Source organism: Lathamus discolor, chromosome 2 (genome assembly GCF_037157495.1).
Source record: "Lathamus discolor isolate bLatDis1 chromosome 2, bLatDis1.hap1, whole genome shotgun sequence".
Lineage (NCBI taxonomy): Eukaryota > Metazoa > Chordata > Aves > Psittaciformes > Psittacidae > Lathamus > Lathamus discolor.
Window position 1 is genome coordinate 56,090,486 of NC_088885.1, and position 27,751 is coordinate 56,118,236.

Below are 27,751 nucleotides of genomic sequence, written 5' to 3' on the forward strand. Positions count from 1 at the left end.
ATAAAACCATGTTGGCTGTTCTTAATGACCCCCTCATCCTTGATATGCCTAGTGATGGAGTCAAGAATAAGTTGTTCCATCATCTTTCCAGGGATGGAGGTAAGGCTGACCGGTCTATAATTACCCGGGTCCTCCTTCTTGCCCTTCTTATAGATTGGTGTGACCTTTGCCATCCGCCAATCCTCAGGCACCTCGCCTGTTTATGTTCTTATTATTCTAATTCTTCTTATTATTCTAATTATTATAATTATTTTTCATGTTCCTTTAGGCATTTTTTGTCTAAAACTTGTATCATCTGCTTGCATTTTTTATCTTTCCTGCTCTGAAATTTTGCTGTTGTTTTTCTGTTAGGTTGTATTGATCTGTTTGTGTTTCTTCCATGTATTTAAGGACTCGTCTAACTTTTTCACACTGTGATTCTCACTAATACAGGGTAAGAACAATCACTTTCTGCTCATGACATGATTCTCTGCTTTATAAAATCATATTAGCACATTTGTCACTGCAGTTTATCATAAGCGTATGTCTTCTTACCACCTTCAGCCTCAAGCACATTGAATGCAAAATGTCTCCTCAGTGTTATCGTGTCTCTTCCTCCAAAATGGTCTTTGTAGTATCATTCTGAAGCCGGTTTAATCTTCTATGGTAAGGCAATATGTGTTCCTATAGAAGAGGTGTCTCCTTTCAACTCTCTGCAGTTCTATATAAGACTGACAAGGAGTGAATGGCTTTCTGAACTACCTATGGCTTTCTTGACCCTGAATGGAGACCAGTACAGGTGAACCCATTGTATTACTGAAAATTCCTGCCTTTTCCCTTTCATATGTTCCACCAAAAAGTCTCTGAAAATTCACTTTTATGGAGCTGGGGGATCCTTAGAGGAAAATAAAATACTAATCCTCTTAAAAAAATATCCTTTAAAGCCTTTAAAAATATTTGCAGGTTTTTTGTATTTTTTTTAGATACCTGAGGCTTTCAAAATAATATTTTGAAAATGCTGTGGTCCTTAGAGTATTGATATTCATACTTTCTGTTATTAACAGGAATAAAAAAGCTTATTTTGTATGTGAGGATCAAACTTAAACATGTCACTTGTACATGACTGACTGCCTAAAACTGCCAAAATCCTCTCACATGTTTTTATCTTGAATCATTCCTGGCCTCAAGCTGTGCTCATTTACATTAGAACATTAGCAGAGTATGTTGGCCATGAGTTTCTGAGAAAATTCAGAGCAGGATTTGAACTTCCCTCCACCAGTATAACCAACAAAGCAGAGCACAAGCAATCCAGGAGGTTTCTGGACTGCACTGATGATAATTTCCTCACACAGGTGATCAGGGAATGTTTTCCTGTGAGGGTGGAAATGCTGGAACAGGTTGCTTAAGGAGTCTGTGGTGTCTTCATCCTGGAGACAGTCAAAACATTACATGGCCTTGAGCAACTTACTGCAGTGTAGCCTTCTGTGAACAGAAGGTTGGACTACGTGAGCTCCAGAGGTCCCTTCCAACCTCAGTTATTCTGTGATTCCGAGCTCATGACAGAAATAAGAAAACCAAAACAGTTTCCCTCTTTTAAATATGGGCTATCATTGAAACAGGAAAATACAGTGTCTGATGAAGGTTAATATGTGAATGTTGGATTTCATAAAGAATATTAAGCAACATTCCAGTTTTAATTGTGATTTTTTTCAATAAAATTGAATTTCTAACTCAAAGGGAAAAGAGTTCCAGCAACGTTATGTAATGAGCACTATTTACCCAACAGTTATGATTGGCTCCAGTCTTTTCTACTGTGCATTTTGGTATAAAAATAAGTTTTCTAGGAATAGCTAATTCTGTACTGTTTGCCCAGTGGGCTGTAATATTTCACTGTTATATAGAAAATCAGTGTGTCAGATGAGATTGCTTTGTCTAAAATTATATCAGTCATTTTGGTAAGTAATAAAGTTTTATCCTGTGAGATGTTAAGCAGTCCCCAAAAGTACTCATCACCTTGATAGCTTATTCTGTGAAATGAAGTTTGAGCTCAGATAGCCGCATTGTTATAAACTGGAGCCTGTTTAAAATCAGTTGGAAAACCCCAACTGATTTCAGTATATGCAGGCACGCTCAATGACATGCAGTGTGTATGAGCAATGTCTGAGGAATTCATTACTTTTTTCCCACTATGAGAGGAAGAGGATGTATTGGGCAATGGTGGCATTTCTAGGAAATAGGACTTTAGTCAGAGTGCAACATTTCAGATAAAAGAATGGAAAGGAATGCAGAGTTGGAGCAGCCTAGTAGTAAATTACCTTTGCATGTTTCCTTTCATCTTTGTCTGTTTGTGATCTGTGCGTAGCACCAGGCATTGTCCTCAGCCACATGAAGAAGCACATGGCGTCATCTCAAGCTTTTGTCAATGCTGTGGTGTGGCTTTATAGGCAGGAAGCCCAGTAAGAATAGTGCAGTCAACACCTTCCCTGGGAGACTACACAAACCCTCCTGGGTTGCGCTCAGCTGCCAGCTGGGGAGTAAGTCTTTATTTGACTCTTGTAGTTGGCAGTCAAAAGAATGGTTGTCAAACAAAATGGGATTATCTTTGGGGAATATGGATTTAACTAGTCCATGTGCAAAGAGAGAGAGAGAGAGTTTGAAGTTACCAAATCATAAAAGAGTGAAAACCTTTAAGTATCTGGAGTTGCATAACACCTTTTATAACATAATGCTTGGACCGGAAAAAAGAATCTAAAATAAAAGTAATAAACTATTGTGACTTTTGTTTTGTGCCAACAGATTTATGGCATCATAGCCTTCAACATAACATCTGTGTGTGCTGCCATTTGCCCTTTTAGTATTTTTCCAGCACCCCATAGGAAGAGGCACTTTGCAATTACTGGAAATGACATCCTTTATTTTTGGAAAGGATGTAAAACTGGAGAGGTCCAGCCCATTGCCTAAAATGCATTCAGTCAACTGAGAATTTGCCTTGTTCATGCAAACACAGAGGGGCTCTAGATCTTCTCAAATGTAAAGCAAGAACAGACAGTGCACATCCTGTTTCGCTGGTAGAGCTTCATACTATTTCCTTTCACTGTGTCTACATACTAGCATTGGGGGGAGTATGGTAGGATGCAGCGTAAGAAATTACCTTTCACTTAAAAAACAATCAGTTGTTTGCAGGTAGCACAAGGAAATACTGTCCCCCAGTGTGTTACTCTCCCGAAGATTACTTTGCGAGGAGGTAAAACCTCTCTCTACAGCACATGTGCTCACCAATAGCTGGTACCCGTGTTCATTTTTTTTGTACAATAAAATAACTATCCCACTCCTCAGTGTAAGCTTTTGTCTTCTTCCAATTTAACACTTGATATTAGCTTTCAGGAAAATAATTTATTTTGCTAAAATATGTCAGGTTACAGTGGTTTGAAATATTTAAAATCTGAGGTTTCTGACAGGAAATGTAAGGCCACAAAAAATTCACATCCTTAAAAATAAATGGCCTGAAAGTTGAAGCCCAAAATCAGACAAAGTGGGTACTTCATGTATGACAAACAGAACAAAGGGTTGAATTCACCTCACCTAATATGAACTGATAAAATGTTGAAGTCTGGGAACCCTTCTCCATGCCTTATGTAGTGTCTCTTAGCTGTTATCTTGGAATCATCTTTAATGGAGTTTTAGCTCCCTGTTTTATTGTACTGGTACTTGTTTATGTTGCTGTCAACTGTTTTGAATTGATGAATGGTCAGTTTACATGAGTGGGTACTGTGTTTCTTGAAAATTCCGGTGTGGGGATGTTACACCGAAAAATCTGATAGAGTATGAATGAAGAAGCTACACTTTTATTATAGTAGGTCTGGTTTTGTAGCTGGAGATAAATATTCGTTCATTGCCTAGGAGAGAGCATTCTGTTCAGGTGACCTGAATTCATCATGCAGTTCAAACCATCTTCTAGCTCAACCTGTGATTATCATCATATTTTTTTCATATACAAACTTTCTCGGAAAATATGTAGTTTTCCTGAGTTGTCACGACAGTGACAGCTAATAAAATTCAGCAGGACGAATGCAGATGCATAAGTGAGCTTATTAGAAATGCCTCTTTCAATGGCAGGTTTTTCATTTACCTTTTCATATCTGTCAATGAGCCATCTTTTAATGAATTAATTATTCATACTGATAATGTGCCAGTTGAGTCAGATGCAGGTCTTAACTAATAAGGCAGTTTGGAGTAATTAAGTGTGTGAGCTCTGTTACCTTTTTCAGCCAGACCTGCAAGCATGACAGAATTTATATTAAATCTTCTTGACAAGGTCTTTTTCCCACAGAAATATGTTGCCTGGTTTTGATTATTTCCATTGCTTCTTTACAATTGCTTTTAATAATTCTGTTTTTATAATCTTGCCCTAGAGCAGTGTCAACTTGCAGTGAGTATAATAGCCTTGTTTACCCTTTTGCAAGTAGTAACAGAATCTAATCTTTTTCTTACCTACTCTGCGGATCTTACTTATACCCCAAGAATGTCATATATATCTGTGTATATAGCATAATAGCATGAGACTGGATGATTGCATTGTGACTTGTAGGCATCCTTCTGACTCTAAAATTATTATGCAGAAAAAATTCATGTACAGTAGAAAAGCTGTTGTAATCAGGCAGTGAAAATGAGTTATACTAACAGTAGTCTTAAAGCCACTGATAATTAGTGTTTATTTTCTAAGCCACTTTGTTTATTTGATCTCCTGCGTATGTCAGTATAAATAAGAAATTGAGAAGTATACAGGCATTATTGTTCCAAGAAGTGCTTTCTCTGTGAGTTCAGCTATTCTGCATAAATTCAATATTCTGCAATGTATGAAGACCAGTAGGAATGTTCAAATATTTGGAGGAAGTACTGTATAGTATGTTTATAATGAAACATATTTTCTTCCTGCCCCATTTTTCTGCCATGACAGATGGCTTCCCCCTTGCTAAGTATTCTAGCTGTATAGTTTTATGTGTACAATAAATTTTCCTGGAACAGTAACCATATGCTGGAATGGAAATTGCAGTAAATGTTCCGACAGTGTTTTGAGAAACATGAGTTCCCCTTAAGGAGGGAACCTACACCTGCAAAAATACCCAGTTAACCAGAAAGCACCCTACATCAATCTTCAGTGTCAGCTCTTTCCTCATCTTGATGGGAATTCTCAGCCTTGAGAATTCAGAGCACTTTGCATCCTGGGCTTGGTCCTTCCTGAAATGGGTGTAGAACCAAAATCATTTAGACTTTCCAGAAAGCAATAATATTACAAAAACTAGTGACAGGTGAGCTATATATGAATTGTACTGTAGTTTTTATTTTCATTTATAGATATTTTTAGATAATCTATACTGAGGAGAAGTGTTTGGAACAACAATGTATCAAGGGTGCTAACATGATGTAGGGAGTGATCTACATGCCTAAACATAGGCATATAATACTATTTGAGACTGTAAGGTAACCAAGATATCTAATGAAGGTAGAAGATGCGATACAGTACTTATAGGAGACCCAAGCCATCCGAAGCTGCAACTGAGTCCACGTAGGATCCTGTAACCTGTAGTACTGCTTTCTTAAGTGTTAGGGTTTCTGTTTTTCTAAAACTAGATTAAAATGGGTTGACCTAGGAAGAAACATGTTATTCTCTAGGAAACAAGAAACAATAGTGTGTGATCTCAGACAAAACAAAAAAGTGGATTGTGGTTATGTCTAAGAGCAGGTAAATGGCATGAGTATTGGCCTGAAAAACATTTTATTGGCAAATGACTAGGAGAGATGAACATACTAGCAAGTAGCTAGCAGAAAGAAATCTCAGCTGAAATTCAATATTAGCAAAAAGCAAGGGGAAAATAGATTGTATTTTAAACTATAACACAGTCAGTTATATTAAACTCTATCACATTAAAAGTACTATTATATTCAGTGAGAGCTCAATATTACTTGTGCCACTATACAAATTTGCTCTCAGTCCTCTTATTTATAGTGACCTGCTGGGCATCCTATGTATTTTTACCACCCTAGTAACGTGGATGATTCATTTCCATTCTATCTTTTCTGATCCACATATAATTGCATAAATCCTTTAACTTGTTTATAGAGAAAAAGTGTTTCTTTTCTCATAGTATCAAAGACTATCACTGAGAAAGGTGCCAGAATGCTTCTAGACTGGGGAAGTCCTGAGTGTGATATGTCTGTATTCTGGTTTTATTAATCTTTCACACACTGAAAAAGGAAATGAAGTTAATGGAAAGTATGTGATATGACAGTAGTTGTTGCTATAATAATATAATATCATGCATACAAAGAATGTTGCTGAGGAAATTATTACATGCTATTTTTGAAAGGACTGTCAGTGTAATACCTTTTTTCCCAAAGCAAAAACCAATGATGCAGTATTGCTCTTTAAAAAAAAAAAAAAAAAGAAAAAAAAAGAAGACTACCATTTTTTTTACAGTAGTTATTTGAAACTTTAACGTGGTCATGAATTCATTTTAGTACAAATTTAACAGGAAGAGTAAACCCACCTCATCTCCGAAAATCTAGCATTCTATTTAAATTCTGACTTCACAGCCAAGAAATGCTTAGTCCTTTTAGTAGTTGTTTATATGATTTTTTTAACATGTTGTTTATGTAATATATATAATTAAATCGCAAGGGCAGTTGTGAATAACTGCTACATAAAAGTGAATTAAAAAAGGGCCTTGGTAAGGGACTCCAGTCTAACACCTATTCCCACTTATTTGGATATTTCAGTAAGTTTAATGACTAGTTTGAATCTCATCCTGATTCCCCCTCAGGGATGTAAATCTTATTTTATTTCCTGATTCTTCAAACTAGGAGGCAGTCAAATATATGTGAATATCCTTACTTAAAATGCAGGGCAGTGTAAAATCTGCCCCTGTGTATGAGCTTGCAGGACCTGACATATACCAAAATCACACAAAAGAATAAAATGGTATCTTTACACGGGCATATTCCATGTTTCTTCTTGTTTATTCAAACAGCTTTTCCTCGTTAAAAATGAACATTTGGTCAGTCATTTTTGATTGATTTTCCTACAGGAGGTCTCCAACATCTACTTGCTATAAAGAAGACCAGATGAAAGATGTCCTAGAATTAGGTAAGTTATGTCAAGCTTCAGTTTGGCTTTTACCGTCTTATTCCTCAGAACAGCTGTAGCCAAATACATGAGTCGCTTCTTTTGTAACTTTTAGTTGATTAAGAGGAACACATGAAAGTGTTAATTCTCATATTCGTGACCCCCTGACAAGAGCCTGCTGGGGGAAGCAATTTTTCTCATCCAACACATTATATGATTTTTTTTTTCTTTCAGTTGATGTTGAGGCTGAAGAAACAACTGGAGAAGTTATTAAAAACCCGGATCTTTCAACACTGTATATGCTCCAAGTAGTATCAAAGGCAATTGATATTTCTCTTGCAAAAGTAAGACTAACAATGATTGTAAATACAAATAGATGTGTGAGAATGTTATTTCAGCTGAGTTAGTCAAAGCTGCAATGGATTACTCTGTGGTGCATGTTCGTGTGTGATTTAACGTGCTGTATTCATTCCTGAGTATATTCCTTATTTGGCATTCAGGACTGAAAATAATGTAGGGGTGACATTTAAAATTCAGAAAAATACCAGAAGATCGTGCCAGAATGCATCAGCCCACTTGAAGTACAGATAATAGCTTTAATTAAAGAAGCTTGCATTGTCTTATTAATGCCTGTAGTCAGATATTTATGTGCTTATCATCCAGTCCTTTTAATTGACAGTGGTTCAGAAGAAGTTTGTTATTCCCTTACTGTTTCTCCATTGCTTATCTTCCTTATTTTGAGCAGAGATGGAACTGTTATTACTTTTAATATTTTCCTTCCAGTTCAGATAAAGGAGAGAAAAAAACCTCAGATTAAAAGTAAGGAGGATGCCTTCCAATTTCTTTGCTAGATCAAAGAAGCCCGAGTAACTGTACAAGCACTGAATAGTCTGTGCTTATGTACCCAGCTTTACTTTAGTATGAATGCAATTTATTCAGTTTAGCTATTCCTTAGTAGTAGTGGTCCGCAGGTTTTCAGGCCAAGATCTTGATTGGGATATGCTGAAGTGCAATCCGACTACAGCAGTAAAACATTTGAGTAACATTTATCTTATACCAACAACTTTAACAGGTAAAACAGGATGCCTTTTCTCCATGCTGTGTCCAGTAGGGTCCTTTTTTCCCTAAGGTAACCATTAGTAGGAGTGGCTTTACTAGCTCTTAAATGTAAGGGGATATTCTTTAATGCTTCCATGTGAAACTGTACCCCAGATAATCTGCATAAAGAATTTCCTATGCTGAGTGGCACACAGCATTATGAGTTGAAGGAATATTGCAGGAAAAGGAAAAAATTGCTCCTTTTCATTTGAGTGTTACTATTTACAGTATGTATAAAACAGAAAAGGCTGGTTACAGTGAGTTAGTCATTAACCTTCCACACCCCTCCACCCCTCCTTTCCTTTCTACAAATTTCTGTAAGAAAACATACCTGTGATTTGGATTTGTTTTTAAAATAAGAACTTTTTTCTTTTTTCTTTCTTTTTTTTTTTTTTTGTAGGAGTTAAAAAATCTTTTGTTTGGCTCTAGTCTTTGTTGCTTCAGTGAAGAATGGAAAATACAGAATTTTACATTTAATAACATACCACAGTTAAAATATGGCATTGTGCAAAAAAAGGTACTGTAAATTACTTCCTTAAAGTGATCTTTGCTTTTTACACTGAGTTTGCAAAGGCTGTGTGTTTCAGCAGTTAAAAAAATAAATAAATAAAGGTCTTCTAAAGACTCTTCTCTTTCTTTGACTTCTCTGGTTATCAATGGATGATGTCACTTTGTCAAGTCCTGTTGGGAGACTTGAGATGGATGGAATATTTTTGAGGGAATCTTAAATTAATTGCAGAAAAAGTGTGCATGTGTGTGTGTGTGTGATGGGGAGTTATCTGGAGGGAGAAAGACAAGCCACTTCAGCTGATAGCTAGTGGTGGTTAAAGAATAAAAGGGCATAAATCAAGGGGCGAATTTAAGAGAAAAAGTGTACATGGGGGTAATGTTTATCAAGCTTAAGATGGAGCCTTATCTGTCTCAGAATGGAGGGACATAGCGAGAACTGCCTGCAGTTGCTGGGAAATCACAATGATAGTTTTGCTTCTTAAAGATGTAGGAGTCAAATGATGGGGGTCACATGATGGGGCAGCTTCATTCCTAAAGTGAAAGGAAGCAAATGCCCCTGCAGTGTCACTGGAACCAGTACACTGGAACTGCTGGTAGGACCAACTCTTTTGCAGCCATATTTCTGTAATTCTGGACTGCAGCCACAAGATGCCAGCTTCTCCATAAAATAAGGTTTTCATCAGTTCTAGGCATTATCTACCTAGTGGTAAAAAACCAGTAAGCATTAATTTAAACTCCAAAAGGAACCATGGCAGTAATGTTCACTGGTCCATACTAAATGTTACTCACTGGCCATTAAGTTCCCTACTATAAATTCCACAACAAGAATAGTAAGTCAGCATGTTTTGCTCAGATATGTATATTTCATATAGTTAATATATTCCTCTTCACTTTTAAATTAATTTCAGTTGAACAACTGTTTGATTCTCTTCTGCATTAAGTTACTGTGGTGCTATAAGAAGATGTTTAGAATGGTTCCTCTTCTTTGACTGAGAGCCTTTCCCTAGTGGACTGAAATAAACCTTGTTTTTTTCCTTAATGTATTTCGATCATTCACTCTTTAGTTATGTAAGTAATTATAGAGTGTGTGTAATATAAATGAGAAAATGGCAGGTATCAATAGCTATTTTATGATAATAGGACATTTATTTTCTAGGTTGCATACTGTGCATACTGCCTGTACCTGCAGGTCCCATTGCAGGTCTGATGCTCTACCTAGGACAACCTAAGAAATAAAATCAAACCACAGACTCTCCAGAAAACTTGCTGGCTGGTCCCTACTTTCTTACCATCATTATTTTCCCCCGGTCAGGTAGCTGGCTAGTGCAAAGAGCTATACAAAACCCAAAAATCTTTGGTTAGCTATTTAAGTGGGAACTTCAGAGGAGGCGTAATGCTCAGAGGAGGTGAAAGAGCAAGACATATTTTCACCCTTTGGAAAACAGGTTTGATTTCTCTTGGGGATGTTAATGTAAGCTGTGGCTCAATAGGGATCAGGAGATCTTTCATTTGTTTGCATAATCACAGAACAGATTTTTAAAAAGACTTTCTTTATCATTACAGATGTCTAGGCATTTTCAGGAAAAAATAGGTGGGAAGACCAATACCAGTTAGTAACACTGATTTTCATTGGCTTGCAAAAAAATAGAGTAAGAGAGGGCAGGACAAAGTCATGGATGAAAAGACAGATGAAAGAATAGCTTAAGCCTGAATGGAAGGACATGGATTGCAAAAGTTTTCACCAGCATCAAACAGCGCAAATTGTTTTGCTCATGGAGTGTCCATTATTCCCCTCAGGGTGGCCCATGTGGAGTACTGGCTGCAGTTCAAGCTTGTGTCCTACAGCGGCTTATTTTTGCAGACAGTAATAGGAATAAAGACGTTCGGTAAGTCAGCAACTGACAACAGAAATATTTTCCATACATAAGTAGAAATTTATTTTTCTCTGCTGCAGCCACTCAGGAGCCTTTTGAGTTTGAACTTGTTGAACTTCTCTTTGACAGAGAAAGCATATGATTTTCTTGTATTTACTTCCCTTTCAAATGCAGTAATTTAGAGCTTGATGTTTTGTTTGTATAATTACTTGCTTGTGATTAACCCAAGAACCTCTTGAAAAATCCAACAACTTGAATTGAGGCCAATGAAAATTATTTAACCTTGAGATCTCATGGAGATATAATTTCAAAGAAAATCTGTTGAGGGTTTGAAAGACCATGAAATTTATGCAGGTTTTGACATTCAGAATCTCAAGGAAGGTGAAAAATGAAACTTACAGCTATAATTTTTTTTTTCTTGCTACTGTGTTCAATCTTTCATACTTGAACTCCATAATAGAATTTGAATTTAAATTCTGTGTGTATATTTTCTACTTACTTTAAGGAAACATCATTAAATATTGCTGGTATCAAGGAAAATCATTTGGACTGTTATAATATTCATGTACTTGTCACTTTGCTAAAGGAGCAGGGCTCATTCAATCAAATGCTAGAAAATAATGTCTAAAAAGATTACTTTTATTACCAGACTTCTTGTATTCACCTTTTGTTCTCAGTAAGAAATTAAGTCCATTACGAAACAAAAAAAAAAAACGATCTAAGCTTTCCTGTGCTTATAGGCACAGTTTGTTGAACAGGCATAACAGTGTTTTACTGGTTTACACTGCCACCACCTTGTATTATTTGTGGATAATACACTGACACCAATTTAGTCAGAAGAAAAGCTTTCAGGCTGAGAGTGTTCTTGAACTTCATTACCTTGCAATGTAAAAATGTTCATCGTGTATATAAACTGGGCCTTAAATATACACTTTTCTGCTTGGAACTGTTTAGGACAGTGACAGGGTCTTTGTTGATTATCCTTAGTTTTGACTTACTGACACTTAATGTAAATTATTTGTTTGGGCTTTTTCATCAATAATGGAAAGAAACAGGCACCTGTAGGACTTCATTATTTGCCTTCAACACCCAGGATGGGAAGTGACAATTAACCAAAGGATTATCAGGCCCGATAGGATCAATACATGTATCCAGGTCCAGGAGTGCTGGTGGGTAGGCAGTTCTGGTACAAGACAGCTAATAAGCCATTAGGAATGTTTAAAACCAGGCTTAGAGTCTATTAAATAAATATTGAAAGTTTTAATGTTACTGCTACTACTGCTGTTGCTAGTTACTAGTTTTACTGATGGCTTGGGGACCCCAAGACACAGGCTAAATAAGATGCTATGAATTCATCACTTGAAAGTTGCCTGTTCCTTGAAGTCATCTAAAGGCAATTACCATAGGCTGACAAGGAGATAGGGTTAGTGGTATAATACATGTGCAGAGAGTAATGTGAAGTTAATTCTGCAATGTTATGCAGTTTAGTTTTTTTATTCTGTTCAATTCTTTCAGTACATCACATCTGTCCGTAATTCATATCAAGAGCCTGCTGATGAGAGCACACTTTTTTAAAGCGCAAAAATTAGCTAGCAAAATTTTATTAGCCTAATGCAGATTACAATGGGAGTGGACTTCAAGGCAGAGTGAGGCTCTTGTCCCCATGAAAGAAAAACTCAGAAACTTCCATGCAAGAAAATCAGCACGTATTTAGATTTTAATGCTAAGGAATCTCCACAGAATTCACCAAGGAATTATTTCTGGTGTGAAAACCAAGAATTTGTCTCAGCATGGAGAGCAGCCTTTGATCATCTACTCCTTGGTCCCTTTGAATCTCAGGTCATCCTTAGTAAAAATAGAGATGTTAAACTTTTCCTCTTTCAACTTTATTCAATGATCGTAAATGTCATAAAATTATGTGGCACCCAGATAAGTTGATTGAGGCCAGATTGTTTAAACTATAAGCGTTCCCAACTCCTGCCAGCTGCAACTGATCCTGTTTACATGTCAATATTTGCCTCTCCTGTTTTCCCCCTGCTATTGTATACACAGTTTTAAAAAGATTTTTCTTTATTTGTGAGATAAACATTTTTCTTATGATGTGTTTGCCATAGGCAGAATTTTAGGCAGGCAGAAAGAGAAGTCTCAGAGCTTGAAATGAGAGGATTAATAGTCCTTTCTAATTCTTACCTGAATTTTCAAATTATGAGCAACTTTACAGTAAGTGTTTGACTTCAGGCTTCTTCAACAGTCGAGAAATAATTATCATGTCTCCTTACTCTGCTATGTCTCCCAGACACATAAATTAATTGCTATGCTTCCTATAAATTTCTGAGTGTCTGCATTAGAACACAGGCAGAGATTAGAGAACGTTGTGATTTTATTTTTTGTACTTGAAAACTCTTGCCAATTATTCCCGTATCGCCCACCCTTCAGAAGGAAACATTCTCTAAATGAACATTATGCTCAAGGCAAACATTGAACTTGAAAGTCTGTTTAATTTTTTGATGTTTGGTGTTTCTTGTTTAGTCTTTCAAATTATTAGATCTTTTACTGAAATGCTGGGAACAGGTTTTGACATAATCTCCCATGCTGGTAACACTCTAAAACTGATACCTGAATTTCAAAGACTGCCATTCTTGAAGCCACAAGAACATTCAAATTCTGTGTCTCCCAGGGGCATGGATCTGTTGTTCATTTCTTCAGACTCATGGATGTTGGGTTTTATTCTTAAATCTTCCAGTTTTCTGTTATGTGACTTGTTGTTTATGTGACTGTTGAACGCACAGGGTTTTTTTTTTTTTGAGTTGTCTCTTTCTTGACTATAGAAGGAACTGAGATACCTAAACTATAATTTTCTGGGGGAACTTGCTGGAACCTCATGATTAGACATTACAACACCTAGTCTCTAAAATAATGCTTTTCTTCATTTAACTACACATATACTATGAATCTGTGTATACTGTAATTGGGGTAGTTTGCTCTCTAATGAGTAAGCTTTCCAGCACACATTTTGGTACTTGACTGTTTCTTGTATTTTATGGACTGTAGTTGTCTTCAACCTTCAGAAGTTCACAGGACCAAATGCCTCACAATGGCGATTGCAGACATACTGTGGCGTGCAGGAGGCAATGAAAAAGCAATTGTAGCACTGTAAGTAGGGAAAGTAGTTTCAATTATTGAATAATGCTCCTATACTTATGTCTGTTATATATGTACACAGTTTATAAAATGAAAGTTTTGTAAGATGTATTTATGCAGTCTAAAATGGTTAGGGAGAAATGCAAAATGTCATTTCTGCTGTCCCAGTACATGGAACAGAATAGTCAAATTCTTTATAATTGCTGTGAAAGATCCTGTGGATTTCGTTGAGGCTTAGGATTCCTCCACATATTTATCTGATTTTTCCAGATGCAGCATTTTGCTCTCAACAGTTTTGTATTGCAGGATATTCTGTTATGGGTGGAATTAATTTCTTTATGCTGTAGATGCCTACTAGTAACTTAGTTTATGCTATGCAATTCGGTTCCTTGTACACAAGACATCTAACTTTTGGATTGCTAGCTTTGCCTGTACTGGATCCTGCACAGTATTTTTAAGTGAGACAGGTTTTGTGAACCTAGGTGATTTCTTCTATTAAATCAACAAAGATAGACGTAAAATAACAGAGAAACTTTTAAGCACAAAATTTCTTCTTCAGACCTGAAATAGAAGCAGCAAATTCAAAGACATTTCAAATGGTATTTGTATATTTTACATTTATAAAATGTTTCCTCTGTGATGATATTCTACATATGTTCTTCTGCTTGTTTTAATGTCATTGCTGTAATATTTGTTTCCAATAAAAACTCATTAACATCTTAAATGTATATTTCTAGTCTTTTTGTATAAACGTATTAAATAGACTGAGAGAGCTCAGCCCTGCTAAAGAATGTGCTTAATTGATAAAAGCTTGTTTAATATATAATATGAACTTACGTAAGAGGTTCTTTTTTAAAAAAGTGGTTAAAAATGATAATACAAGATCTTTGGCTCATTTTTCAGTTCATATAATAATACGTTGATTTCTCTTTAATACCATTTTGTTCCTTTTAATATGAACTTTGGTTTTGTCTGAATATCCTCTTCAGGCCATCAGGAAGACAGCAGTTCATTCCCATAGGAAAATACAAGGCAGATGGAATCTTAGAAACTGTAAGGCTCTGTGTTACTCAGAGTAACATTCTCCATATCCTCTTTCTACCTTATTTTAGTGCAATGAATCTGGTTTCCATTGCTCTGTTAGTGTTTTAAAATCTTTTATGTCAAATTAGTTGAGATCCAAAACCCAATAGGAGATAGCAAAATCCTGTAGTCTGTCTGGCTCTGAATTGTCCCACTGTCTGGGAGCAGTTTGGACTCCCTGAAGTCCTTTTTGTACCCTGTATCTTTCAAGCTTATAAACTTGCCTACTTTTATTGTTATGCAGTAAAAGTGAATGTGGATCCTTTCAGGTTTACCACCATGGCCACGAGCATCAAAAGGCAGTATATTCTCCTTTGCATTTTTTTTTTTTTTTTTTTTAATTCCAGAAGCTCCAAATGGCAAAACACTCTCCAGTTATGCCTTGTTTCCATCTGAAGCTCTCAAATGGCTTTGCAAATGGTGGTGCCAAAAGCCAAGCTTTACTGGTTTAAGGAAATATTACTGGCCTCCTAAATGGAGGAATGAATGTGTCAGCACCTTGTCAGAACCGGACAGTTTTGGAACAGTTGGAAGTGAAGTCTTTTATAAGTAGGGTGAATGCAGCAGAAATGCTTGGCTATAAAATGCTCTTCCAAGAGGCAAGATAAATTATTTAATTAATATGTTAACATAATTCTATGCTGCTGGCTGTTTCGGATAGCAACTAACACCATTATGCTGTCTCTAAGTCCTGTTTATCAAAGGTCATGTGGACATAGCCACAGTGAAAATGTGACGGAAAGCAATATAATCCAGACTGCTTAATCTTTCCATGCACAGTATCTGCAAGACCATCATTTCTGTCCAAATCTGAAGATGGAAAAATAGACAAAGAATGTTGAAGTAAGGGCCTAGATCTATGAACTGTCCTGAACTTTGTGTTAAATAGGAGTATTCATGGGAGTATTCTCTGAGTATGATGTGTTCTGATACATGCCTGCTGTAAATGGCTCACCACATAGGTACCAACTCCTGAGCTACTTGCCCATTCTGTCTTCTAAAGCTGCAGTGTTCCTATGTTCTACGAATTGTTTTTCATTGCATAAACAATGCTTAAAGTTGAATCAAACTGTTCAAAAAACTTAAAACCAACAAGAAGCAGTATAAAAATTCAGAACATACAAAGTGCTGAGATACGATATTAGACAAGGTAACACCAGGAAAAGGTAGCTTTTGTTAGATCTTTACTCCATTTTGTTAGCTCAAAACTTTCCATTCAGATTGAAAGTTTTGTCTACTTTAGTTCAGCTTTCGGGTTATAAAAGTGAGTTGTAATTGTTTTCAGTTACTTTTTTTTTTTCTTCCCAGCTAATACTACATAGTGCCACAAGGTATGAGGATCTGGTTGTTTTTCTTCAGCAGAATATTCACCAGGTACTGTGTATAGAGAAGACACTAAACCTGTTATAGTTCAGCTGCCAGTCTTTCTGTATTTGTCAGTCTCGTATTATATCTCCTAAACACTGTTTCAGACACTATATGGACGTGCATTTTAACAAACAGAGCAGAAAATTAATTAGATAAATGAGAACAGTTCTTTCTGCTTTCAGTTTGATTTGCATTTCTTTAGAATGGGGCAAAAAATGTACACAACAAACAAAATAAAACTAGTCTTTTTGTTTTTCAGTTTGAAACTGGTCCCTGTGGCTGCATCCTTCTGACTGTGTCTGTCATCTTATCAAGATCTATCAATCTGTAAGTGTCTTTGTATCCTGTTTCATTAATTGCAAAGTAAACAAGCTGTGCAAAGTGAGAATGCAGCCATGATGTACTTAACTGTCTGGCCTTTTTGATCTATCATGATGTTTACTCTGATAAATATAGGGGAGTAATGCAGATTTATTATTTTTATACACAAGACGTTTTTATATTTTTAGATATATATGTGTATATATATATATATAAATGCTGTTAAAATGGCGGTGATCACTCCACCATACCTGACACAAAGGACTTAATCTAAACTTTATGCATCATGTCTGAGGTAGTTGCCTATACTCCCAGTCTTGACAGTTGAAAACAAGACTGTTTTAGAGGGTTATTTATTTCACAAACTTTAGGTATCTGTCTTAGGTAGAGATGAATAACTTGCTTGTAATGCACAATCTCTCCATCAATGATAATGATAAATAAAGGCTTGTACACAAAGGATTGGACAGCTAATTTTTAGGTGGTTATAAGTAATGTATGACAAATATGGTCTCAGTTTATGAGTGTAATAAATATGCAGAGCTCTAAGGAGTAGTCAGTATAGGCTCTTTTAAAAACTCATTGAGGTTTGCCAAAGCACAGTTGCAGTTCATTGCTTTTATATAGATTAAATGTATTTCAGTGTTACTGTGAATAGCAGAGTGGGTCAGAATAAAAATGCTTTCTTCATTTTGTCAAATTTCACTTTTGTAAAAATCTCCTAGAGTTATCTACAAGTGAAAAGAACTGTTTCCTGACAACTTGCAGTAACAACTGATGTGAAGAGAGCAGCTGCACTTGAAAGCAGCATGGGGTTTATTTATGTAATCTTTTATTTCTTACATCTCTGCATTGTCTTGAAAATAAATAGCAACTTAGTCCAAATTTGTGATATGCATTACGCTGGTCACCTACTGAGATTCCTACAAGCATTTAAAGGTTGGATTTGTTTGCTGTTTTGTTGTCATTTCTTCCTTTCGTTCGCTTATAGTAACACTGCAGGCCATAGGCATGACTCCACTTTTGCACTCTAACACAAATTATATGATAATTTTATAGCATGTCATTTATTCTTGTTTTTCTGATCTAGTTAACAACAGAAAGGTCCAGATAAGTAAAGGTATTTGAGCAGGAATGGTATAATTGGTATTTGGTAGGATCACCAAAAGCAGCAATGTTCCTAATTGCTCTTGATTGCATTGCTTTACTTGCTGTAAACGGTAAACGTACTTTAATAATATAAGCATGGAGGTTATATTTTACATCACCTTTCAATTCTGGACAGATAGATTATGACAAGCTAATCAGTCATCTGTGTTTGTATCTGGGGGACCTAAGTGACTAAAGGAAGCATAAAAATTCCTTGTGGTGCCTCTTTTCATTTTTAGGTATCTAAATATTTTTACAGTTCTGGTCCACAGTGTTAAAATTGTTTATAAAATGTAGCTCTGTTTTGAGGAAGATTCATGACTTTATCACACAACTTCATTTTAACTTGGTACTGTGTAATACATTGCATTGATACCTATCTTTTGTTTATAAGAAAAAGCATTTTTTCTCTGTCACTAGATACAGTGGAATGTGTTTCCAGACCTTTGCATAATTTTTTTTTAGAAGTGCAAACTAAATTTTGTTTATGTAATTGTCAGCAATAGATTTGAATGGCTATGTCATAGTGCTTCTCTTACGATATTACAAATATCAAGACAAATAACTCATTGCTCATATCATCAAGAAATATGTACCATTTAGTGAGTGTTAGAAGCATTGTAAGTAACTATTTACATAACTGGCATAGTACTGGATGAACAGTTAGAGACAAATAAGAGTTGGTTTAGGTAATGGAATTTTTATCCAGTAATAGATCTCCCTGGAATTTATTATTTTATTATTTTTTGGTCATTTTTTTTTTAATAAAATCAGTGTTTTGTTTTATTTAAAAAAAGAGAAAAAATAATGGTGGTTTCAATTGTCCTGATTTTTGTGTGCATATTCTATTGAACATGCTAGATTAATTCATTTTAGTTGAGAAGTTGGCGTATCTTAATTTCTCAAATAATGTTGAAATGCTTCTGTTTTTGTCAGTGCTTCACTATGTGCCCACAGTGCTGCCTCACTGGGGTCCCTTTGTAAATAACTTTTCTATAAATAATTGGCATTTCTTGTAAGAAAATTTAACACTAAGGATGGGAGTGTCTTGAACTGTGGTTATAATTAAAACAACATTGTGTAAGATGCAGAGGTTAGTCCACTGAAGCCAAACCATAGTATTTACATTTGGTTCAACAAAGACTGGCATTTTGATTAACAAATATTGAAATATTTCTTTCAATCAAAAATATTCTCCCTAATGTTTTCTGTTCCATGAATAATTCCAGTGTTTACTGAAGCTTTAACGTCACGATATAATAATAAGAAAATAATAATTCCTTATTTTATATGGTGGGGAAGCATTAATACAAGTTAAAAGGCAGAGCAGTGAATGTGGACTAAATGGTGAGGTTGATTAATGGAAGGATAAGTGTCACTGTATGAAGCCCTGTGCAGTTCAACTCATCCAGAAGTGAACTAGAAGGAGTGCAGGATAATGAGGCCACAAAGCTTACAGACTTCCTCCGAGAAGTCACATCTATGTACAGATGCTTCCCATGTTTATAACAGATGGAAGATGGCATGCAGTTGTGACTATTCTATGTAACTCGGGAGTGATAGCTGTTGGTGTGGTTCAGAGTGGTCCAGACCTGTTAGCACCTTCTTAAATCTGTGACTAAATTCTAGCAGTTCAGAAGGATCTCATTGTGCTAATAACGGAGTAATCTCATCTAAGTTTAGCCTTCTGTAAATTATGCCAAGTATCAGTCCTCTCTGCTCTCTCTCTGTTCAGTGAAAGGAGAGAAGCTTCTCTAAGAGTCATTCCACATGAAAATAAATGTCAAGAAAGGTGAGGAGAATTGTTATGGACAGTGCCTATTTTATTTTTTTTTTTTTAATTATTATTTTGCAAGGAGAACTACTAGCTAAGACTTCTTAAATGTTTGCTATTTTCTATTTTATTTTTATTGACTTTCTGTGGAAATATTTGCATCTAGGCTTCCTTTATGCTCAAAAAAGAGGAAAAGATTGTGATTTATTTGACTTGTTTTGAACGTTTAGCTTAGAATGAGATAAATCATCTCCTGAAATGCTTACGTATCTCCTCTATATAAAAAGGAAATCTGAATAACTTACTTTTATGGAGGCTTTGCACTGTAAACTTCAAGTGGTGAAATTAATTCTGCCTTAGAGTGACTGGCTGATAAAATGGTAGATGAAATTCATTATTAATAATGCAGATTATTATACAGGATGAAAACACAGTCTCAGCTGTACTTACCTAGTGATGGGCTTTAAATAGACTATTATAAAAAAGGAGAGAAATTCCAGCGCTATTCCTGCTACTTTAATTATCTGAAGATATCAGTTCAATTTTCTATGATAGACAAAAAAGAAAAAAACGTATTGGGAGTTATGGTGATAAGAAATGAGGACAAAATGAAAACATGGTAATGTGTTTGTATTAACATATGATCTTCTCGTGTCTTTATCTAGCATCTAGCCTTATCTCCCCAGGTCAGTAAAAACGCATTAGAACGAGAAGACACTGGAAGACAAAATTTCCCTTTAATGTGGACTAGCTTCTATGTGAGGACAGTTGGAATCTTTCCTTTTTGGCATTAAAGAGGGATAACTTGGATGTGATAAAAATTTAGACATTCATGAAAACACTGAATAAAGAATGATTATACATTATTTCTCAGGGTCCAAAACCTTGGGTACTGTCATGGAAATGCTCAGGCTTTGATTTTAAAACAAACCACATTTATTTATTTTTTTTTATCACAGCATAAGTAACTTTCACTACTGGGAGAGGAGGAGGCCAAAAGTATGAATAGGTTCAAATGAATTTAGGCAAATTACTGGAACGTACATGCTTAAGTACTTTTAAATGCTCCTGTCTAGATGTCATCTCCATGTGCCCTGTTTTTGTGTTCTGCCTTGATGTTTGCTGCTGCTGTGGCTGACTGGATGCTGGGATAGGATGACTTTTGGTCTGGCTCCATAATTTTTACATTGTTAACTGATTATTCTTGTAAATGGAAATTCCACATTTCATCCAGGTCTATCAGGCAGTTGTTCTAAATCACTGACAACCTGCGTACTTTTATTTAATGAGGACGCATGCCAGGAAATGCAGAGGTTTGCACTGCTTTGTAGATTTTGGTAATGAGTTTATCATGCTCCATGCACTAATGATCATTACTGGTAGAACTGATAACAAATGGCCAAAGAGGAGTGAGAATTCCTGAGGAAGTTGCTGAGAACGTGTTGTTGTTTCTGGTACAGGAAGGAGTGCTAGTCACTAACAATTGTAACCTCTTTTTTTTTTTCCTAACAACCAGTGAAATAAAAAATAGTGGGCATATTGTACTAGCTCAGGGGACTAACCTTCCTGAATGTGCAAAATGCGTACCAAAATCTTCATGTTAAGAGCTATAGGATATTTTCTGCATACCTGGGAGAGACTGAGCTTAAAGGTGGACTTCAAGCCCCCATGGGGGCCTCACTGAGATTGATACATTGCCTGTAGGAAAGTTATGAATACTCAGGAGTGTTTTACACTGACCTGCTAACAGTCTTACTGAAGTTGCAACATGATTGCCTCTAACACTTGGCACCTCCCTTACTATGCTTACTTATGCAAAACCATAGCTGTACTGGGTTGTGTCTGATTCTGATCCATTCATTGAAAAGCCTTCTTTAAATTTCAGCTTCTTGCCAAGCAGTCACAATGTCTGTTTGCATTGCCATATTTTTCTTAGTGCACTAACGTTACTGCATAAAACCATCATTACTAGAACTTATTATAACAAAGAACATACTGGGTGAGAAAATGTTTTAGGTCAAATTCCTTTGGGGAAAAGCAGTGTTCTGCAGTTTATATGCTACCTGGAGACAATAAATATAGGCACATTTGAAACACAGACTTACTGTGTTTCTCACAAGTTTGCTGATGAATAGAATCAAAACCACAGTGTTTTCAATCTCTTTTGTTGATTCAGGAATTCTTTATCACTTATGATAGCAGATCACAAACGTAATTCTGCAGTCAGCATTGGTCATTTGGGTATCCTTTCATTTTTCTCTGAATTGTTTGTGTGAGAATAAAGAAAACAATGGCTTTGTGTGGAAAAAAAGAAAAGGAAAGTGATTTTGCAAGTCAAGAGGAGGCTGTGCACTTCATTAAGGTTGGGCACATAAACCTAGAAGATACACATGAACACCTTTTTCTTTATTGTGATGCCACAACTTTAATAACTATCCTTCTGTAGTCTTTACTGCTCCAGAAATGTGTACATCCCTGTTTCATAATTATTTGTGTTGTTTCAATTTCTGAGTTCTGGGGCATTTTGTTCTTTGTTTTGTCTTGTTTTATTCTGGTTTCAAAAGCCAATGCCTTCTTATTAAATGGAATAAATGACATTTTGATTCCTTATCGGTATAGGACTTCTCACAGGAAATAGGCTTGTCCGTAATTATAAGCAGTTTATCTAGTTCTCTGAAATCTTCTATCAGTTAACGATTTTTACTAAGGAAATCATATAATTAAAACTATGTTGTTCTGTACCCTTGAGCACTTACTTTTCATTCCTGGGTACCATTTTACTGAACTAGGAAAGTGAAATTTCCTTCATCTGTCATTCTGATACATCCTTGAAACAAACACATGCAAGCATCAAATTGTATTAATAGCTGTCCAGTATACCTATTCAATCTCAAAAATATCCTTCCCTTTATAAGTGAGGCTGAGCTGCACTTGGCATGTTATAGGGGAGAGGATTTTTGACTTGTTTGAACTTCATGTCACATGAAAGCCTGATCAGACAGGCTACAATCGCTCTCTGGCTATGCAGAGTATCTAGCTTCAGTACTTACATAACTCATACACCATCTTTAATTAATAACTTGCTTATCTGAGGATTTTGATTTTTAAGTCCTCTGAAGATGTTGAATGAACTATGCATTGTTATCACTATTATGCCCTGTACTATGCTCAGATATATCCTATTGTCAGGTTGGATTTGATTCTGTAATTATTTCTTTGGTTGCAAGCCATATTCCAATAATCTTACTGCTTTGGTCAATAGGCAAACTATTTTTATTTTTTTTTTAATATAATAGTTCTGTCTTTATTCATCTCCACAGGACAGTATTTCACTGTGAGAAAGTGTTATATATGTACATTTTGTATTTATAGTACTGTAATACATACGGGCTGTAATAAAGATTAAAAGCTGTTCCCAGCAAAGAGTCAGATGAAGTAAAGCTCCATCCAGAGTCACCTTGGCATTCCACCTGGTACACCCCAATGGCTCTGACCATGTATGCCTTAACTTACAGGGTAGACAGGTGTGTTCATCCTTGTTTCACACCGCAGAATGTTACCTCAGATTTTCTGCATGGTAAGAGTATATATATATATATATATATATATATATATATATATTTGCAATTACTATGGGTCACACTCCACCTGTCCTCAAGATCAGTTTTTTGATGTACTTCCTAATACCTAATCTAAATGTCCCCTCTGTCAGTTTAAAGCCATTCCCCCGTATAGCAGCCTTCCAGTACCTGAAGGGGGCCTATAGGGATGCTGGGGAGGGACTGTTCATTAGGGACTGTAGTGACAGGACAAGGGGTAACGGGTTCAAACTTAAACAGGGGAAGTTTAGATTGGATATAAGGAGGAAATTCTTTCCTGTTAAGGTGGTGAGGCACTGGAATGGGTCGCCCAGGGAAGTTGTGAATGCTCCATCCCTGGCAGTGTTCAAGGCCAGGTTGGATGAAGCCTTGGGTGAGATGGTTTAGTGTGAGGTGTCCCTGCCCATGGCAGGGGGGTTGGAACTAGATGATCTTAAGGTCCTTTCTAACCCTAACTATTCTATGATTCTTTGTTTCTATGCTATCCTACCTGCTCTTGTAAAAAATTCCTCTCTGATTTCTTGTCAGCCTCGTTAAGTACTGGAAGCTGCTTTAAGTTCTCCCCACAGCCTTCTCCAGGCTGAACAACCCCAGCACTCTCAGGCTGTTTTTATAGGAGAGGTGCTTCAGTCCTCTGATCATCATTACTATTATATTATTATGATTCTATCCCTGCCCATGGCAGGGGGGTTGGAACTAGATGATCTTAAGGTCCTTTCCAACCCTAACTATTCTATGATTCTAGGTTATTATTATGCTACAATTATTATTGTAGTAACCTGTATCAAGCCTTTTTTGTTCTGCATCCTTTTCTATACCCTTTCAGTACCCTTTTCTGTATCATTTACTGTGACATAACCCTGATTCTGCCATGTTACTTGACTTTTAATCTCTTTTAGTCACGTAGGATATTGAAAAAGCAAGCAATGCTCTGCTGGTACATGAATTACAGGTGGAAAAATGGGTTCTCCGCCCTCAATCCACTTTCCTTAAGTGACACCTTTTCCTGTCTCAGAGACAATCTCTAATTTAGAGTTCCCCTAAAATGTACCTACTCTCCTCATGCTCTTAGGCTGGTGAAGAAAGGCTTTCTGTGAAATGATCATTTGGCTTGTCCAAGGGTAAAAGCAATTACAACTTCACAAAAAAGATCCAGTCACGTGGAGCATACTCTGTTGTTGATAGAAATATGTTTTTCTATGAGCCCATTTTCTGGGAAAACCTTTTCAGAGGTAGTGCCCCCACCCCCAGCTGAGAATGCCTGGGACACCAACAGCCAGGGGAAATTACGTGTGTGAGCAGTTTTCACTCAGTGTTTACAGTTATGTAATATAAATAGATGTCATCATGTATTTTACAGCTTAGTCTTTTGGTGTTTGAAAAAGATAGGGAAGCAGCTATTTTTAAGGGGAAACAGCTGTCAATTACGTTACTATGCTGAAAAACAAGCAGCTTGGCCTGACTGAAAAATCCATATATGAGAGTCTCAGATCTGTCCAAGAAACATTTGTGATTTTACAACATGGAGGAAGCATGAGGTTAGATGTACTAAGAACAGTGGGAGGAGAGCAAATAGGAGAGTTTGTGTGGGATCCAGTCCTTGGTAGGGAAGAATTGTGTCGTTTTTTGTTTGGGTAAGTGATCTTCTGTACCTCCTGCTTGATAGGTTGAATGTGAGTTGTAATCTTCAGGATCTTCCTTATTTTTGAGGCTGCATTGTGGGAATTAGGCAGAGGCCCTTCTATTTGGAGTGTTCACTGGGCAAGAATGGCTTGCTGCATTAATAAATACATTGATAGATGTAGAACCATAATGAACCTTAGATTGCAGCTTCAGCTGCTAAGAGGCAATAAAGAAGGGAGTTTGCTTGAAAGAAGTTAATGTTTTTTCTTCAAAGAAAGTCAATAAGACAGGGATAACAAGTGAGACAGCCTTAGCATTATTTGAAGGAGGATGCGAGACCAAAGTTTGAAGCTATGAGGTTTATATTCTTTCAAAAGTGAATATGCTGTGGAATATGTTGGTGTATAAAATGCTACTTTATAACATTTGAGAAAGAGGGGACTCAGGGAAAAAAGAATAAAGATAGAGATCATGGTAGAATGGGATTTTGAAGACAAGATACAGGAAAGGAGATTAGGGTCTGACACAACACCATTATGTAAGCATCTGTCAAATAAGATGGGAAGATAAGGAAGCTATGTAGCCTGCTAGATGAGGAATGTGACCCAGGTGGAAACATGAACAGAAAGAAAAGGAACAGTTGAATTAGGTTTGAAGAAGTTTGCTGTACTGAAGAAATAAGATTAGTGGTAAAGGAAACAAAAAAAAAAAAAAAGAAACTGAATTAAGCAAAAAAGAAGAATCAAGAAGACAAAGAGGTTGTAATTCTATTTGGCATCTTGCTATGTAAGAGACTGGTATATCTGGAAATAATGAGAAAAAAAAAAAGGTGGGTGTGTGGAAGCTGGGATTTACACAGAGAATGGAGAGAGACATGTGACTCCTTTCCTTGTTAAGAAAGCCTGTCAGATCAGAATAAATCATAAAACTGAGGAACATGCCTGAAGAGAAGGAAGCTTATTAGTTAATTCTCTGGAAAATTTTCTGACGTCTAAAGGAAGAGTGCAAAGGAATGAAAGAAGTGTGGTGAGCAACAAATAGGTCTAGCACTAGTGGTCTATACAGAAATAATGTGGTTGAAATGAGGTCAGACCCAGACCTTGAGTCATGGAAAATAAACAAGTAATTTCCTTATCATATCAATAAAAAAATAGCAGGAAAAGATGTGAAGTTTATGTGTAGTATGGCTGATATTAGAAATAATTTAAGGAATGCTCCAAATCTAAATTATTAGTCTGCTTTACATTTCAGTGAGGAAAGCAGCATGGTGTAAAGTCGGGATAAATAATTGGAATCTATACATAGAAATTGAATTAATTTTGTGCAAGGTAGAAATGAACCTTAAAAAGTGATGGCTGCACAACCTGAAGGAAAAAAATAACCATGCATCTGTTTGCCTACATCTCATTCATAGATTTTGTGAGACTTTCTGAGCTCTCTCTTGCTTTGTAAGACTTCAGGAATGGACTTGATCCTATAAGCTTACATTCTTGATCATACTATACTACTTGTTCTATTAAAACAAACTGTAACCTCGCATCTCTGGTGCAGTAAGTCTGGAGGAGTGGGTGCTCTTCATCTTCAAATACTGAAATAACTGGCATCTCAGCTCATAGATAAAATGACAATGATGCTTAATACCTTTTTACAATAGAGGTCACCATATAACTGTGTAAGAGCAAAAAATGCTTACATTTAAGAAAGGTGCAAAAGCAGAACAAGCAACTTAGCTTATATCTCTTCAGGTTGGAAAGCTTCAGGCAAAATTCTGAAAAGAGAGTAAGTAACTACAGAGATAAATAGAAAATGGCAGGGAATGAAGTGTGATTTTACAGAAGAGAAGTTATAGAAGACTGGACTAATATTTTGCTTTGATGAAAGAGCTGTTTTTTTAAAGTGGGAAATGAAATAGATGTATTCTATCTGAACTTCAGTAAAGCATGCAGTTGTAGTACCAATATGTATTTTAATTAATACCAAATGAGAAGTTATTTGCTAGTGTGAAAATAAGAGGTCTTTCAAAAATTGTGAAAGAAAGGGACTCAGAAAAGAGTTATCAGTGTGGGGAGGGTTACCGATGCAATTCCTCAGTGCTCAGTCTGGGATTAAACTTAATTTTTGTTCCCTACAGTAAAGCTGGAAAAAGGGAGTGGTGTGCTAATGAAATGTAGTGGTGACTCAAAAGTTGAAAGGCACTGTCAATAGAGAGAACAAATCATGTTGTACAAAAAGTGTTGGCTAAGCCTCACGATGAGGGCAATAAAAAAAGAATTTCTTTTGACTACGAAAACCAAAAGTTCATGCAAACAGAGAGTACTCACTACTGTACTGTGGGGTTTCACAGGTAGTAAATGGCAGAATGAGGAGTTGAGAACAGTAGTAGAGCACATAGTGACTTTAAGCCCTCATTATAAAATAGAATTGGATCTACTCCTAGGGTGTGTCAGCATAAAAAGTTTTAAGAGGTAAAGAAATATTAATAGATTGTGCAAAGCACTGATGTGTCATTGAAATACCATGTCAAATTGGGTTTGGTCATTAAAACTGAAGAAGTGTAGGGAAGGGGAAGACCAGGGGAATGAGAAATCTGTCTTACAAAAAACCAAAATTTTTTATATTTTCTAGCCTGAAAAACTAATTTTAAAAGGGTACATAATTATTTTGTAAAAAGTGGGAAGGTAGCAGTTGTAAGTAAACAAGGACTGGGGAAAGTTATTTAATCTAAGAACAATATTAGCACAAAATTAAAGTGTATCAGTAAACTTAGACTGTGAATCAATAGATTACTCTTAAGTGTAGCTAGATTTCAGGTTCCTACACTGCTAATGAGAAAAGTATGGAAAGCCAAGAAAGAAGCTAAGAAAAGTGATTTTCTGTGGACGAGAGCAACCAGGATGGCTGGATTTTACCTGCTAGATGCAGAGAACATCATCTTCCTTTCTTCTCCCTCTCCGCAACTCTGCTTTGTCCCAGTGTGAGATAGTCTACACCATGGTTAATATAAACACAGAACATTGTTCTCAGAAGTATCTGAGATTACTAACCCCTTAGTTCTGTAAGACTGTCCATATAGGATCAAAGGAAAGGTCCATCTAGCCTACTAGCCTGT

The 27,751-nt window shown here is 36.2% G+C and overlaps 1 protein-coding gene and 1 long non-coding RNA gene across 4 annotated transcripts in view; one reads left to right on the forward strand and one right to left on the reverse strand.

Moving 5' to 3' along the window:
• MINDY4 (MINDY lysine 48 deubiquitinase 4) overlaps positions 1-27,751 on the forward strand; it is a 73,776-nt gene that overhangs the window by 14,271 nt on the left and 31,754 nt on the right. For all 3 annotated transcript variants that reach the window (XM_065666900.1, XM_065666903.1, XM_065666902.1), the window contains exons 6-13: positions 7,065-7,123; positions 7,337-7,446; positions 8,601-8,717; positions 10,508-10,596; positions 13,636-13,737; positions 14,715-14,778; positions 16,117-16,182; positions 16,436-16,503. In XM_065666900.1, the coding sequence (XP_065522972.1) occupies positions 7,065-7,123; positions 7,337-7,446; positions 8,601-8,717; positions 10,508-10,596; positions 13,636-13,737; positions 14,715-14,778; positions 16,117-16,182; positions 16,436-16,503 (675 nt within the window). The remainder of the gene's footprint in view (positions 1-7,064; positions 7,124-7,336; positions 7,447-8,600; positions 8,718-10,507; positions 10,597-13,635; positions 13,738-14,714; positions 14,779-16,116; positions 16,183-16,435; positions 16,504-27,751) is intronic.
• On the reverse strand, positions 13,175-27,605 carry LOC136008106 (uncharacterized). The gene is made up of 3 exons (XR_010609976.1): positions 27,552-27,605; positions 19,871-19,966; positions 13,175-13,735 (listed from the first exon to the last, which is right to left on the reverse strand). It is a non-coding gene; the product is annotated as an uncharacterized LOC136008106 (long non-coding RNA).